We start from the raw sequence: 16,801 nt of genomic DNA, 5'->3' as shown, positions 1-16,801 counted from the left end.
GCTTCGTGGTCGACCTCGGCTCCGGGTGCTTCGGCGCCGATCCCCGCTCCGGGCGCTTCGGCGCCGATCCCCGCTCCGGGCGCTTTGTCGCTGGTTCCGGCTCCGAATGCTTTGGTGGCTGTGCCGGCTCCGTGTGTTTCGGCGCCGAGTGTTTCGGCCCCGGTCTGCGATGTTTCAGCTCCGGGCGATCCGGCACCATGTAAGTCTCCTGGTCCGGATGGTTCCCGGGCGCCGAGAGTGTCTTCGGCGCCGATTTTGAATTACTGGGCAGTACCTTCCTGTGCGCCGATAAAGTTCCACCTTCCGGTTGTGGTTTTTTCGGCGCCGATGACGACCTCGGACCCACGGCCTTGGACAGTAACAAGGCTCTTACCGGATTTTCTCCCCGAGGTTTTTGGGAACAGGGCTCGGTCAACTTGAATGGCTCCTGCTTCCCGACGTCCTTTGGTTTAGAGGGGCCAGGTCCCTGGTCCTCGATTTCCCTGGGCCTTCTTTTCGTGTCCCTTACCTTCAGGGACTGAGGATCCCAGGAGGACGCTCTCTTTACCGGAGAAGAAGGTTTAGACTTTGGTGCCGGCGAAGAATGTGTTGTTGACGTTTTTTCTTCTAACTCCAACCATCGGTAGTTTCGATGACGCCGCGCTCTCGGTGACATTCTTTCGCAATGTTCACAGTCGGCTTGTGGATGCTCGCGCCCGAGGCATCGATAACAACGATCATGCCCATCTGTGACGGACATGATCTTGCCGCAAGGGCAAGGCTTAAAGCCTGACTGCTTTTTGGACATTTTTTTTTTTTTTCGCTCTTCTGAGGAGAAGAAGGGCTCCGCGTGCGCTCCCGCGCACGGAAAAAAACAGACTGAGGAGAACCGTTACTGCTGCGCGGGAACCCTCACGCAGCCACAGAGGATCAAAAAGATCTAACTCTGCTAAGAAGCTCCGCCTCCTGGGCCCTGATTGACAGTTCCCATACAGCATGGCTAATTCAGCCCTGCTATCGACGGGAAAGTACTATGTTAAGCTTTGTTTTCTGTTTAGATATTAATTTTCGAAAAATGAAACTCCCCATTAAATTTTCATAAAGCCTCCTTTAGGGATTTTTTGGTGTCAGTACAAATTGCATTTGATTATATAAAGTAAGATTAGAGTTGATTTAAAAATTAACATGATGATGAATGGAATGGAAATCGGTTCTATTTTATGTTATGATAAATTTCTCAGTATTGTTATAGTTTGAAAATCAATAAAGAAATAATTAAAAAAAAAATCCAGCCGCAGGAGTAGGCTGGGCAGGAGGTTGAGATTTCTGAGCCTGTGGCTAGCATGGTGCAGACTTCTGGAAGGGCCAGGATGGGCGAGCCCGAGTCGCTGGTGAGTAATATTTCTGGGCTTTGTATGCTGTTTGTTTAGCTTCACATCTGAACAGGCGCATGGAGGGAGCTGAAAATTCAGCATGAGCGGCCGAGAGCTGACGGAGTGTTTCATTGTGGTCCTTCAGTTGGGCCACCATCTCTTGGATTTTTTCATCACAGATTATCCCTCGTGCATGGGAGGTCAGCCAAACATTCCTGCACCTCTGGGCAGAAATCGGAGGACTTCAGCCAAGCCCAACGGTGAGCGCTAATACCAGCCACTGATAATCAAGAGGCCATATCAAAGACATCATATGCCGATCGGACCTCATGTTTTCCTGCGTCGAATCCCTTTTTAACGATGGCGTTCAGCTAGTCTTGAAGCAGCTCTGGGAGGGACTCACCAAACTCCTGTAGTTGTTTAAATAGGTTTCGGTAGTACTGTGTCATATATAAATGATATGACGCAATACGTGAGATGAGCATGGCCCCGTGAAACTTCTGTTCTCCACCACCACCGAATGAGCTAATTGTGTGTTCTGGAAACCCGGGGAAGGCTGGACTAGGTAGACTGCGTCCATTTTACGGTTCACTAGAGGGACCGTTCCAGGATGCTCCCAGTTATGCTGAATCAATTCCTGCAGAACTTCATGGACTGGGACGGACATTTCTTTTGGAGGATCCAGGAACTGAAGTACTTCCAGCATTTTATGCCTGGAATCTTCCTCCGTCTGCAGTGTGAATGGAATGGTCTCCGCCATCTCCTTGATAAAGCTAATAAAGAAGAGACTTTCTGGCGCAGACTTACATTTCTCCTCTGGAGGTGACTACTCCGACAGGACCTCAGTTGAGTCCTGGGATTCAGAGGAATCGTCCGTCCATGGATCATAAGGTTGATCCCCTGCATCCATCGGTGGTGTTCTTGGAAAACCTGGAACTCCTCTGGCCGGAGGAGGTCTTGGCATCGAAGGTAATAGTGCTGGCATCGATGGACCTGGCCTTGGCATCGAGAAATCTAGGTCCGGAATCGGTGCCGGACGCAATGGTACTGATGGCATCGGGGACTTCACCGGTGGCCTCGGTGCGGGGACTCCTGAAGGCCCCGGAACAGGCTATGGCCTCGACGCGTCTTCTTTTCCCGATGAAAGTGGGATGGGCATTGATGAAGCCATGGGTAACTGATTTTCTCGGTGCCCTTTCAGGAGAGGAAGCAGCATCGGTGGCATCGGTGCCGGTTTCGGCACAGGCAACGATGCTGGCCTCGGTGGTCTTGGAAAGCCTGGACCACTGCCTCTTGCACCATCCAGTGCAATTCCTCTCGGAGTGTTGGGGTGGTGAGCCCCAGGTCTGGAGTGGGAGGCATGGCGGGCAATACCGGCGGGTCCACCGGTCCCAGTGGAATATCAGTAGCCGCACCCACCGAGGGCGAGGGACACCTCTATGCATCCGGCTTCGAGGGCAAGGGACACTCCTCGGCCCGGGTCTTTTGTCGGTGGCTCGCTGGATGACACCACCGGTGTTGCAGAAGTGGAAGTCACCCATCTCCGATGCTTGTGTTGGTGCTTCTCCCGGTGCTCCGCTTTACCCGACTCCAGCATCGATGAAGGAGACGCCGAAGACTGGGACACCGATCGGGAGTCTTCGGCCTCGGAGCGACGTCAATGCTTCACTGGGGATGGTGTCGATGGCGCCTGTGGAGACGGACACTGAAATAAAAGCGCCATTTTTTCGAGTCGTGCCCTACGGCCCTTCAGGGTTATTTGGGCACAATTGGTACGTCTCCACGTCATATGATGGTCCGAGACATAACACACAGACCAGATGAGGGTTCGTGATTGACGTAGTTCTCGGGCAGTCAGGGCACCGACGAAAACTTTAGGCCGGTCACAGTCGGTGCCGACAAGGCCCAGAGTGGTCCCCGCCGGAAACCGACCGAAAAACGGGGTAACCTTACCGTACGACTCGGCACTCGACAGCGGAGAAGGGAGACCCCTAGGGGATATAAACTTTTGCAAGTTTTTAAAGTAAATTTACTGAGGAGAAATTCCTGTCAGGAACTATGAAGAGTTCCAAAAATCCGCGTGGCTATAGCTGCGTGGAAAAAAAAAAAAGAGACTGAAGGGAAACCCCTGCTGGATGCAGGGTTAGTGCCATGCTGGGCATGCCCAGTAGGTGCCAGTCAAAGTTCTAGAAACTTTGACAAAAGTATTCCGTGATTGGCTCCATCTTATATCCCATATGTGAGGACTACCAACCTGCTTGTCCTGTGAGAATACCATGCCCTCTGATCTTTGCCTAGAGCCATCCACACAAAAATTTTAAAAAAGAGCTAAAGACATGGCTCTTTAAACAAGCGTTTCCGGAATAACCTCATCCATCTGCACGCCTTAGTCATCCTCCCCTCCCCCCCTTTAATTGATATATTCAATCAATGTAACATTTATGCCCCCTCCCATTTCCTCCTGCTCCAATGTTTTCTATATGCTCAAAAAAATGTTATTTTTCATGCTCCAATTGTTATGTATATACTAAATAATGTTATGTATAAGCTCCCCTCCCCCTCTTCTATCCATCAGTGTTATATATACTCTTAATGATGTTATATATATATATGCTCCCCCCACTTCTCCCAACCCTCCCGCTTCAATGTTATGTATATCCCCAAATAATCCCCTGCACCTTCTCTCTTCTCCATTAATGCTATTTACATTCCACCCCCCACCTCCTCTCTTCTCCTCTCACATCCCCCCTGCTCCTTTAATGTTATGTGCATTTCTCAAATAATCCTCTTTACATCGCCTAAATCAAGTTCTCTGTAATCTGTTATCTTACCCCCTCCAAGTTTTGCACCCTGTTCATTGTTCAATGTTTCAAGTTCCATGTAAACCGATATGATGAACCCACGAAAACCGGTATAAAAAAAGCTTTAAATACATAAAAATAAAATAGAGAAGTTAAAGCCTTATCTCATAACATTTCAAGTAACTTTGTATATCTTTATTTCTCTCTTATAAAGGGATCGATGGTTAAGAAAATGGATTAAGTTTCAAAGATACCAAAATTGTTTGTATTAATATTTGTACAGTGCAGGGATGCTCAAACCAGTCCTATCAGCCCCCCAAGCCAGTCGGGTTTCCAGGATATCCCTAATGAATACACATGAGAAATATATTTGCATTAACAGGAAGAGGTGCAGTCAAATCTCATACATATTCATTAAGGATATCCTGAAACCATGACTTGTTGGGGAGCCGGTAGGAATGGTTTGAGCACCCCTGGCATAGTGGACTGTTTTCTAACTTTAAATATTGTTTCATATCCTTTTATTTTTTTCTCTGTGTTCTATATTTTTTCTATGTTTTCATGATGATGAGGGTTGGCAATTGAGGGAAAAAGGTTATGAGGTATTTTTGTTAAGGCTTTATTCTAGTTGTTAAGGCTTTATTCTAGTTGTTTATGTTAAAATGTACTGTGATTTTGAGATGTTGATGAGAGAGAAATAAAGATAACTGTTTCATATATATTTGAGCCTAGTACAGAAGTTGTGTATAATTGATTAATTGTGTGCCTTGGTTTTTAGGAGGGGGCAGATTTTAACTGAAACCTAAAAGGGTGCAATCTAGACTGCTTTTCTGGGTCTGAGGAAAAAATAAATAAACCCTTTACTTCTAGCCACTGTTTGTAGTAGGAGTGGGGATAACTGGATTTGCCTGGCCATAAGACTAGTGTGTGGAGGAGGAACAGGGTCTTCTGACTGCAGGTATTCCTGGATTCACAAGCCTTCCAGAATTCGATAAATGAACTTTTACTGTTTGTTATATATATTTGAGCCTAGTACAGAAGTTGTGTATAATTGCATAATTGTGCGCCTTGGTTTTTAGGAGGGGGCAGATTTTAACTGAAACCTAAAAGGGTGCAATCTAGACTTCTTTTCTGGGTCCAAGGAAAAAAATAAATCCTTTACTTCTAGCCACTTTTAGTTCCCTCCCTCCTTACTCCTCTACCCACCCACCCCTGAGTTTACTTGCTTATATACTCTTCCCTGGACTCCTATATAATTAGCTTCAATTACTTCATCTCCCATTACATAGTAGTTCCTTACAGCTCTGATAATTGTAACTTAAAGTGTCATATCGCTTGTAAAAATTGGTTTTCATATTCTACATAAGAACATGCCATCCTGGGTCAGACCAAGGGTCCATCAAGCCCAGCATCCTGTTTCCAACAATGGCCAATCCAGGCCATAAGAACTGGCAAGTACCCAAAAACTAAGTCTATTCCATGCTACCGTTGCTAGTAATAGGGGTGGTTATTATCTAAGTCAACTTAATTAATAGCAGGTAATGGACTTCTCCTCCAAGAACTTAGCCAATCCTTTTTTAAACACAGCTATACTAACTGCACTAACCACATCTTCTGGCAACAGATTCCAGAGTTTAATTGTGCGTTGAGTGAAAAAGAACTTTCTCCGATTAGTTTTAAATGTGCCACATGCTAACTTCATGGAGTGCCCCCTAGTCTTTCTATTATCCGAAAGAGTAAAAAACCAATTCACATCTACCCGTTCTAGACCTCTCATGATTTTAAACACCTCTATCATATCCCCCCTCAGCAGTCTCTTCTCCAAGCTGAAAAGTCCTAACCTCTTTAGTCTTTCCTCATAGGGAAGCTGTTCCATTCCCTTTATCATTTTGGTAGCCCTTCTCTGTACCTTCTCCATCGCAATTATATCTTTTTTGAGATGCGGCGACCAGAATTGTACACAGTATTCAAGGTGCGGTCTCACCATGGAGCGATACAGAGGCATTATGACATTTTCCGTTTTATTCACCACTCCCTTTCTAATAATTCCCAACATTGTTTGCTTTTTTGACTGCCGTAGCACACTGAACCGACGATTTCAATGTGTTATCCACTATGATGCCTAGATCTCTTTCTTGGGTAGTAGCACCTAATATGGAATGTAACACTGTGTAACTATAGCATGGGTTATTTTTCCCTGTATGCATCACCTTGCACTTGTCCACATTAAATTTCATCTGCCATTTTGATGCCAAATTTTCCAGCCTCACAAGGTCTTCCTGCAGTTTATCACAATCTGCTTGTGATCCCTGAGGCACTCCACTGCCCACACCCTTCCACTGAGAAAATTGTCCATTTACTCCTACTCTGTTTCGTTTTAGCCAGTTTGTAATCCACGAAAGGACATCGCCACCTACCCCATGACTTTTTATTTTTCCTAGAAGCCTCTCATGAGGAACTTTGTCAAATGCCTTCTGAAAATCCAAGTACACTACATCTACAGGTTCACCTTTATCCACATGTTTATTAACTCCTTCAAAAAATTGAAGCAGATTTGTGAGGCAAGACTTGCCTTGGGTAAAGCCATGCTGACTTTGTTCCATTAAACCATGTCTTTCTATATGTTCTGTGATTTAGAATAGAATAGAATAGAAAATGCCATACTGGGTCAGACCAAGGGTCCGTCAAGCCCAGCATCCTGTTTCCAACAGTGGCCAATCCAGGCCATAAGAACCTGGCAAGTACCCAAAAACTAAGTCTATTCCATGTAACCATTGCTAATGGCAGTAGCTATTCTCTAAGTGAACTTAATAGCAGGTAATGGACTTCTCCTCCAAGAACTTATCCAATCCTTTTTTAAACACCGATTTGGGAGCACATTCTGATGGTGACAATTAAATGCCTTCGAGGATCCTCAACTAGTAGAAATGCAAACCAGATAGTCCAAGTCATTGAAGAAAAAAGTAGGAACTTTGATATCAGTGTTATCATTCATCTGGGGATCAATGACCTCAACAGAAATGATATCCATGAAGTACAAAAAGATTTATAAAATCTAGGAAAGACAAGACACACTGCAAAGACTATTGCCTTTTCGGAAGAATTACCTGTTCATGGAAAGAGAAATGAGAAGTTATGCCATATAGATAATTGCAATTCCTGACTCAAAACTTGGTATACAGAAAGTGGTTTTGAATACTTTGGAGGCTGGGGTCGTGTTTGGAGCAGTAAAAGGCTTTATGGAAAGAATGGCCTACATTCGTCTGTAGCAGGAAGGAGGTAGAACTAGAAGACAGGGAAAAAATGAGAGAGGTGGAACAACAGTGGGCCAAACTAAAAGGAGCAATTACAAAGGCAACAAATCTGTGTTAGAAAAGTAAACAAAAGTAAGAGAAATAAGAAACTCATCTGGTTCTCAAAGGAGGTGGTTGATAAAATAAAAGCAAAAAGAACAGCGTTAAAGAAATATAAAGGATCCCAAAATGAAGAATATCTGGTGAAATAGAGAGATGAAGAAATCAAGAAAGCTAAAAGTCTGGCGGAAGAAAGGAGAGATGACAAAACATTTTTCAGATATATCTGAGAAAGGAAAAAGGTCAGAAGTAATGTAGTGAAATTGAAAGGTGACAAAGATCAATGTGTAGAGAGAGATGAAGAAAATGGCCGAAATATCAAATACTTCAGTTCAGTGTTCACTAAAGATGACCCTGGAGAAGGGCAATCACTACTTAACAAGACTGTGGATGGAGGTGGAATAGACAAAACTCTGTTTACAGAAGAAAATATATGGGAAGAGCTAGGAAAACAAAGTGGACAAGGCCATGGGACCAGATGAGGTACATCCCAGGATACTGAGGGAGCTCAGAGATGTGCTGGCGGGTCCGCTGAAGGATCTGTTCAATAGATCCCTGGAAACAGGAGTGGTGCCGCAAGACTGGAGAAGTGTGGTGGTGGTCCCACTTCACAAGAGTGGGAGCAGAAAGGAGGCTGGAAACCACAGGCTGGTTAGCCTCACCTCAGTGGTGGGAAAATTAATGGAGATTCTGCTGAAGGAAAGGATAGTGAACTATCTACAATCCGGTGGGTTGCTTGATCAGAGGCAACATGGATTCACCAGGGGAAGGTCCTGTCAGACAAATCTGATTGGTTTTTTTGATTGGGTGACTAGAGTATTGGATCAGGGAACAGCGCTCGATGTGATTTACTTGGATTTTAGTAAAGTTTTTGATACGGTCCCACATAGAAGACTCATGATCAAAATGAGAAGCTTGGGAGTGAGAGCCAAGGTAGTAGTGTGGATTGCAAACTGGTTGACTGACAGGAGACAGCTTGTAATGGTAAATGGAATCTACTCTGAAGACAGAACGGTGTTAAGTGGAGTGCCACAGGGATCGGTATTTGGGACTGGTTCTGTTCAATATCTTTTTGAGCGACCTGGCAGAAGGGAAAGAAGGTAAAGTTTATCTATTTGTGGATGATACTAAGATCTGCAACAGAGTGGACACGTCTAAAGGAGTAGACAAAATTAAAAGTGATTTAAGAAAACTTGAAGAATGGTCAAAGATTTGGCTTTCAGTGCCAAGAAGTGCAGAGTCATGCATCTGGGGTGCAGCAATCCAAAAGAGCTGTATGTGATAGGCAGTGAAAGACTAATGTGCACGGACTGGGAGAGGGACCTTGGTGTGATAGTGTCCAATGATCTGAAGATGACAAAGCAATGTGACAAGGCGATAGCTAAAGCCAGGAGAATGCTGGGCTACATAGAGAGAGGAAAATCCAGAAGAAAAAAGATGATAATGCCCTTGCACGGGTCCTTGGTGAGGCCTCACCTGGAGTACTGCAATCAGTACTGGTGACCGTATCTCAAAGGGGATAAAGTCAGGATAGAAGCGGTCCAAAGAAGAGCAACCAAAATGGTGAGGGCTCAGCATTGCAAGACTTATGAAAAGAGGCTGAAGGATCTGAATAAGTATTCCCTGGAAGAAAGAAGGTGCAGGGGAGATATGATACAGATCTTCAGATATCTGAAAGCTTTCAATGATGCACAATCATCAAACCTTTTCCGTTGGAAAGAAATCAATTGAACTAGGGGACATGAAATGAAACTTCAGGGAGGATGCCTCAGAACCAATGTCAGGAAACATTTCTTCACGGAGAGGGTGCTTAATGCCTGGAATGCCCTTCCAGAAGAGGTGGTGAAGACGAAAACAGTCAAGGAATTCAAAGGGGTATGGGATAAATACTGTGGGGATCCCTAAAGGCTAGAGGTTGAAATAAAGGAAAAAGTGCATGGGGGAAAACTTACTGGTGTGGCAGTTGCTACCCTTAACAAATAACAGTATCAAGGTTTAATGCAACTCCATCATTGCTCTCTGCTTCAATGGCAGTGAGTGAGAAAAGAATTGGATTCAGACGTAGGATGAGGCAAGGTAACAAAGGAGGCAAAACAAGGCGAAGGCAAGGCAGGCCTTGAAAACAAGGCAAGATTCTGAAGCAACACACACTGCAGGAGCAGGAGGATATGTTGCTAAGGCGCTGACTGGAAGCGCGGCTGGGATTTAAATCCCCAGCCCACGCTGACATCTGCCGGCACTGTTGCTGTTTCCCGCTGCGGGGTCTTTATTGTTCAGCGCATACACCAAGAGGGACCCGAGGAAGCAAGATAATGGCACCCTATCCCATGCCAGCATTGGAGTGAGTGCACCTGGTCATGGGGCCATTCTGTGGCCAGCCAAAAGTTATAATTTCCTTATGTGTATCACTTTGGACTGGTCTGTATTAAATTCCATCTATTTAGAATTTCTGTTCCCCAGTCAGCAATTCTCTACAGTCAGTTTGTGTTTTAACTACTTGAATAATTTTGTCATCTGCAAATGTCATCATCTCGCTCACTGCTCTCTTTTCCAGATCATTATGAATATGTTCAACAACAATTCACTTCTCTCCATAAGGATAGCTGACCAATTAATCCTAGTCTCTGTTTCCTGTCTTTTAACCAGTTACCAATCCACAATAGGACATTGCCTTCTATTCCATGACTTTAATTTTCTGATATGCCTCTCAAATGCCTTCTGAAATTCCAGATACCAGCTCACCCTTGTACATGTTTGTTTACACCTTCAAAAAATTTGAATATAGCGATGCCAAACATACCCCTGCAAGCTTTGTCATCTGGCCTGCACCTTTGTCTAGCTGCATCACATTCCTGCTCCCATTTCTCACCAGAAGAAAGGAGCTTTTTAAAAACGATGAGCCTCCCTCACCCACCAGGTCAAATCCGTACATCATATGATATGATTTTTATGTTTATAAATTTTAATATAAAACAGAGTTGCTTATCTGTAACAAGCGTTCTCAGAGGATAGCAGTATGTCAGACCTCATAAGTAGGGAGACATCTAATGGAGCCTAGACTGGAACTTTTATGTCAAATTTTCTAGAACTTTAACTGTGTCCTATTGGGCATATGCAGGCTGGCATACCACTACATGCCTGTGCAGAGGCCCCTCAGCTTATACGGAGAAGCCAACTCTAAGGAAAGGTGGATGGATTTAATGAGGACTGACATTCTGTTGTCCTCAGAACACCTATTACAGGTAAGCAACTATGCTTCCTTTAAAGACAAACAGGATGGCAGTCCTCACAAGTGAAGAATCCTTAGGTAAAGACTGTCCGAAATGAAAAAAGAGGAAGACAAACACAGCACTAATGGGCACAATAATGGGCATTGACAAGGTCTTTTTTTTCTCTATTCTCTCTTATGAGGAGCAGCCTGATACAAAAACAGCAGGCACTAGGAGCTGTTGGATACTACAGTTCAAAGAGATTCTGCAGGATGGACTGGCCAAATATCCTGTCATGATGAGTCCCTATTCAAACAGTAGTGCGATGTACTTCAGGTTACAATGAGTGGCTCAAAAAGAGTTTTCATCAGCTGAGATAGTACCATGATAAAAGTCCCAAGATACAGCAGGATGCTTAATGGGAGGCTTCAAATTAAGCAGGTCCTGCATGAATTGGACAACCAAAAGCTATACAGACCTTGGTCTACCTTCTATATTTTGGCAATAATAGCCAATAGCACTAAGGTGAACTCGTACTGAATTGGTCTTAAGACCTGAATCGCCCAAATGTAAAAATTGAGCAAGTTTTGGATGGAGCAGGAGAAAGAATCGAATGTTTTTTGCTCATGCCTTTCTTGAAGCCTAGAAAACATGAGACATGTTAGATTTGTGGACCCTTGTGTTGGAATAAGTTGACCTAACCTACTAGAAAAGCCCTGTAGGTCCTCACCAACAACTGATGGAGCATATGGTATAGAGAATGAGCTGGATCTTCGCCTTTATCAGCCCCTTCGCCTTGGGTTGAGCCTTTGGGCTCTGGGAGCCAGCAGTCTCTGAGATAAAAGCTGGAGAGAGGCTCCAGAGTCAGACTGTGGTCAGAGGAGGCAGCAAGCAAGTATGGCCTGTGGTCAGGTTGTGGTCGAGGCAGGTGGCAAGCAAGGATGGTCAGTGATTAGGCTATCGTTGAGGTAGGCAGCAAGCAGGGATGGTCAGGTCACAGGCTAAGGTCAGTTCAGAGAAGCAATCCGAGGGAAGGCAGGCAGAAGATGAAGACAAGGGCAAGACTGGAGACAAGGCAAGGTTAGAGACACTAAAGACAAGGACAAGGCTGGAGATGCAGGAAGCAGCAACTCACACTCTTTCGAGAGTTGACCAGTTGCTGAGGCAGTGAATGAAAGTCAATGGAGCCCTTTTATAGGCCTAGGCAGGTGACATTATTCAAGGGCAGCGCAGGTATTTTCTCACTGTGGACCCTTTAAACATGACTGGGTTCGGCACAACGGGAAGCAGAAAGAGCGGTGGCATCCTGCCACAAGTCACAGGAGCCGAGGCATCCTGCTGCGTGTCGAGGAACTGGCAGTGTTGGGTGCGTAAGCAACATTTTTTGGCAGATTCAGGGATTGTAGTTACCCACTCAATATCCAAGCTGAGACACAGCCAGGGACCTGACATTGAAATGTTGCAATTACCCTCAATCCTGCGTGATAAAGAGGTTAGGAATTCCCCAGTCTGATGGGATCCCTGATGAATCTCTCTCTCAGAAGGGGAACCAAATCTGTCTTGGCCAAAAAGGGGGTAATCAGAATTATGGTCCCCCAGTCCTCTCCCTGCTTTAACAACATCTTCGTGACGAATGGAATCAGAGGATACACATACAACAAGCCCTTGCTCCAACTGAGGGAAAAACCATCAGATACTAGTTTGATTATGTCCCTTTCTTGGAACAGAAGAGCAGGACCTTCCTGTTTTGGGGAGACTCAAACAGATTACCATGGGTATGCCACGCTCATGGAATATCTGATTTGCTACTCCCTACCCACTGGATCCAGGGACTATTCGTGGGACTCCAGGACACAACTAAATTTGTCTGCAAGGATATTCTCCTTGCCTACAAGATACATGACTCCGAGAACCATCGCCTGAGAGATGGGCCAATCCCATATCTAGACAGTCTCCCGACACAGGAGGTACTGCAGAATTATTTATTTATTTATTTATTTAAGGTTTTTTTATACCGGCATTCATGAACTCGTTCACATCATGTCGGTTTACAGAAAACAGGGGTGCGGATAATACAACCAAAAAACATAAATAACGTGATGAAGAGAAGCAGTTACAATTAACAAGGGCTAATGAACTGGGAATGTAAGAAATAGAAAGAGATAGAGGAGAATAATTATGTACAAAAGTTCAATATAAATATGGTGTCTCATATGTACAGTCTCTGAGTAGAGAGTTTGTTTATGGTGCATATTAGGTAGAGTTCGAGAAGGCTTGCCTGAAAAGCCATGTCTTGAGTCTTTTCCTAAAGGTTAGGAGACATGGTTCGTTTCTGAGTTCTGGAGGGATGGAGTTCCATAACTGTGGGCCTGCGGTGGAAAGGGCTCGGTCTCTTAAGGTGCTGTGATTAGTGGTTTTCGTGGGTGGAACAATGAGGCATCCTCTGTAGGCTTCCCTGGTCGGTCTTGTGGATTTGTGGAAGCGGGGAGGAATTTGTAGATCGATTGTGGTATGTTGGTGAATGATTTTGTATATCAAGGTGATGGATTTATAAATGACTCTGAAATGAATTGGTAACCAGTGGAGGTCTTGTAGCACTGGGGAGATATGGTCTCTTTTCTTAGTGTTTGTCAGTAGACGGGCTGCTGCGTTTTGGACCATTTGGAGCGGTTTTGTGTATGAGGAGGGGAGGCCAAGTAAAGTGGAGCAGCAGTAGTCCAATTTTGAGAAAATGAGGGCTTGGAGGATGGTTCTGAAGTCTTTGGCATGGAAGAGTGGTCTTATCCTTTTTAAAACTTGCAGTTTATAGAAACAGTCTTTGGTGGTTTTATTGATGTGGGCTTTGAAGTTTAGTTTATTGTCGATTAGCACACCTAGATCTCTTACATGAGTGGTTTTGTAGGTTGTTTGGCAGAGAGGTTGTGAGATTGTTATCAGGAGTTATGAGTAATACTTCAGTTTTGGCAGAGTTTAGTACCAGATTGAGGCTGTTGAGGAGGTTTTTGATTTCTAGGTGACAGGATTCCCAGTATTCAAGGGTTTTTGAGTATGATTCTTTGATGGGGATCAGGATCTGGATGTCATCTGCATAGAGAAAGTGTATTAACTTGAGGTTGATGAGGAGTTGACATAGTGGTAGGAGGTAAATATTAAAGAGTGTAGGGGATAAAGAGGAACCTTGTGGGACTCCGATGGTCGAGTCGTGGCGTGATGATTCTTTATTCTGGATTTTTACCTTGTAGCCTCTGTTGGTTAGGAACGATTTGAACCAGGAGAGCGCTAAACCAGAAATTCCTATCGCAGCTAGCAGTTTGATGAGGATAGCGTGATTTACGGTATCGAAAGCTGCTGAGAGGTCCAAAAGGATCAATAGAAAGGATTGACCTTTGTCTGTACCTAAGATGAGTAGGTCTGTTAGGGAGGTAAGTAGGGATTCTGTGCCCCTATTTTTGCGGAATCCATGCTGTGAGGCGGATAGAATTTTGTTGTCTTCGATGAAGTCCGATAGTTGGGCGTTCACAAGCCTTTCCATAATCTTAGCTATGATAGGGAGATTAGCTATTGGACGGTAGTTGTTGGGGTCTTTTAGGTCCAGGTTGGGTTTTTTTAAAAGAGGTTTGAGTGAGGCTTGTTTGAGGTCTTCTGGGAAGGAACCTTGGGATAGCGAGCAGTTGATGATGTCTGCTAATGTTTTGGATATGGTGTCTGGTATTGAGAGGAGAAGTTTTGAGGGAATATGGTCCGCTGGGTGCGAAGATGGTTTCATTCTTTTAAGGATGGTTTGGATTTCGGAAGACGAAGTGGGTTCAAACATTTCAAGATGAATGTTTTTGATGTGAGGCATTAGGGCTGGAGTTAGAGGGATGATATTGGAGGGAAGTTGAGTAAGAAGATTTGTGATTTTGTTTTGAAAGAAGATGGCGAGTTCATCTGCTTTAGCTTGAGCTTGGTTACTAGGGCATTCTGGTGAGGGTACTTGGGTTAGGGAGGAAACATAGGAGAATAGAGCTTTCGCATCAAAGACTAAGTTGTGGATTTTGGAGGCAAAAAAGTCTCTTTTTGATTTGGAGGTGCTGGTCTTGTATTGTTGTAGCGAGCGTTTGTAGGCTGAGAGTGTGCTAGCAGTAGGACTTTTCCGCCAGTTGGATTCCATTTGTCTTAATTTTTGTTTTAGCCTTCTAAGATCGTCGGTGAACCATGGTTGTTTTTTGGAGGCGTCTGGGTGGGATTTTTTTGTTGTTAGAGGGCAGAGCTTATTGGCTATGGATTCTGTGATGGAGTTCCATGATCGTAAGGCCGTATTGGGATCGGTGAGAACAATAGCGGGAAGGTGTTTGGTCAGCTGATTGGTGAGGTCGTCGGGGTGACAAGGTTTCCTGTAATTAAAGGAGGGAGTAGGTGGATGAGGAGCAGTAGATTTTTCCAATGCGAATGAGGTAGAAATCAGGGAGTGATCCGACCAGGGTATCTTCGTATTTTTTGGTGGGGAAGACGATTTTATGCCTTTGTTGATAAAGATCAGGTCCAACGTATGTCCTGCTTTATGTGTCGGGTTATTGACTATTTGGGTAAAGCCCATCGCTGAGATTAGATTAGATTAGATTAGAAAAGACCCTTTTGCTGTCTTGGGATCTTCATTATTAGGCCAATTTTGCAAAGAGTATTGCTGTAGAACAAATAGTTGATCTAAGCAATTTATTTTTGCATCTGTCTAAAGTCTTATGATCTGATTAAGAAATGAAAGATTAAGTCATAAGAACATAATAAATTGCCATGCTGGGTCAGACCAAGGGTCCATCAAGCCCAGCATCCTGTTTCCAACAGAGGCCAAACCAGGCCACAGGTACCTGGCAATTACCCAAACACTAAGAAGATCCCATGCCACTGATGCAATTAATAGCAGTGGCTATTCCCTAAGTCCCTAAATCTCTAATCCTCAACGACTATCTCCTTGATACCAAACCAGATATATGTGCTATAACAGAAACATGGCTCAAACCCACGGACACAGCAATTATAAACCAACTTCCCACATCAAACTACGACATCTTCTCCATCCCCCGACTGAAAAAAAGAGGAGGAGGACTCCTATTTGCATCAAAAAAAGACCTCGGGTTCATCCAGCACCCATACAACTCAGACTCTAAACTAGAAATGGGTCTCTTCACCTCGGAACAACTACAAATCCTACTCGTCTACGCCCCTCCGGGCCTCCTTGAGACAGACCCCTCCCCCTTAGTAGAGGAAATCACAACCCTCATCAAACTGGACGCTCCAGCAATTATCCTAGGAGATTTTAATCTGCATGTGGACAATCCTACCCCATCATCCAGCTGTGAATCCTTTCTCTCTGCCCTCTCAGCCCTGGGTTTCAAACAACTAGTTACCAAACCCACACACAAAGCAGGCCACACGCTGGATCTTATCTTTATTAACCCAGGCATCAAACATTCTTCACGCCTCAAAAGCAAGAAGGTCCCTTGGTCTGATCACTCACTTATCTCAACCGCATTCTCATTGAACAAACCCTCCACCTCCAAAGGGCCCTCACCATCTTTCCCATACAGAAGATCCTGCTCTACAGAAGACCTCAGCTCCCACCTAGCCTCTCAACTTCCATCCATTGATCTCTCAAACCCGAACACAGCTCTCCGCTCTTGGAAAGCCATAACAGATTCCATAGCCGACAAGCTATGTCCGCTAGCAACCAAAAAATCACTCCCAAACGCCTCCAAAAGACAACCATGGTTCACGGAAGAACTAAGAAAGCTAAAACAAAATCTAAGACAGAAAGAGAGCGACTGGCGCAAATCCCCAAGCACCAATACACGATCCATCTACAAAGCCACCCTCCATCAATACAAGTCAACTACCTCTAAATCCAAAAGGGACTACTATGCATCCAAGATTCACCACTTAATCTTCGACGCAAAAGCCCTCTTCGCCTATGTCTCCAATCTCACCCAAATCATCCCACAGGAGATTCCCAACGACCTAGCACAACCCAAAGCTGAAGAACTTGCTCTTCATTTTCACAACAAAGTCAACAGCCTTCTAACTCATCTGCCTTCTAATCCCACCGACCC

General features: G+C 44.6%; 1 protein-coding gene across 11 annotated transcripts in view; it reads right to left on the bottom strand.

The window, feature by feature from the left end:
- The window catches only part of PHF10 (PHD finger protein 10), an 885,396-nt gene that overhangs the window by 540,371 nt on the left and 328,224 nt on the right, over positions 1-16,801 (bottom strand). Inside the window, exon 3 of one of the 11 annotated variants that reach the window (XM_029594276.1) lies at positions 4,184-4,275. The exons of the other annotated variants lie outside the window; for them this stretch is intronic. Within the exon in view, the coding sequence (XP_029450136.1) occupies positions 4,184-4,275 (92 nt within the window). The remainder of the gene's footprint in view (positions 1-4,183; positions 4,276-16,801) is intronic. 11 annotated transcript variants of the gene reach the window in all.

The sequence above is a fragment of the Rhinatrema bivittatum genome, chromosome 3 (genome assembly GCF_901001135.1).
Source record: "Rhinatrema bivittatum chromosome 3, aRhiBiv1.1, whole genome shotgun sequence".
Lineage (NCBI taxonomy): Eukaryota > Metazoa > Chordata > Amphibia > Gymnophiona > Rhinatrematidae > Rhinatrema > Rhinatrema bivittatum.
Note: the sequence above shows the minus strand (reverse complement) of the source record. Positions and strands in the feature narration are given on the sequence as shown.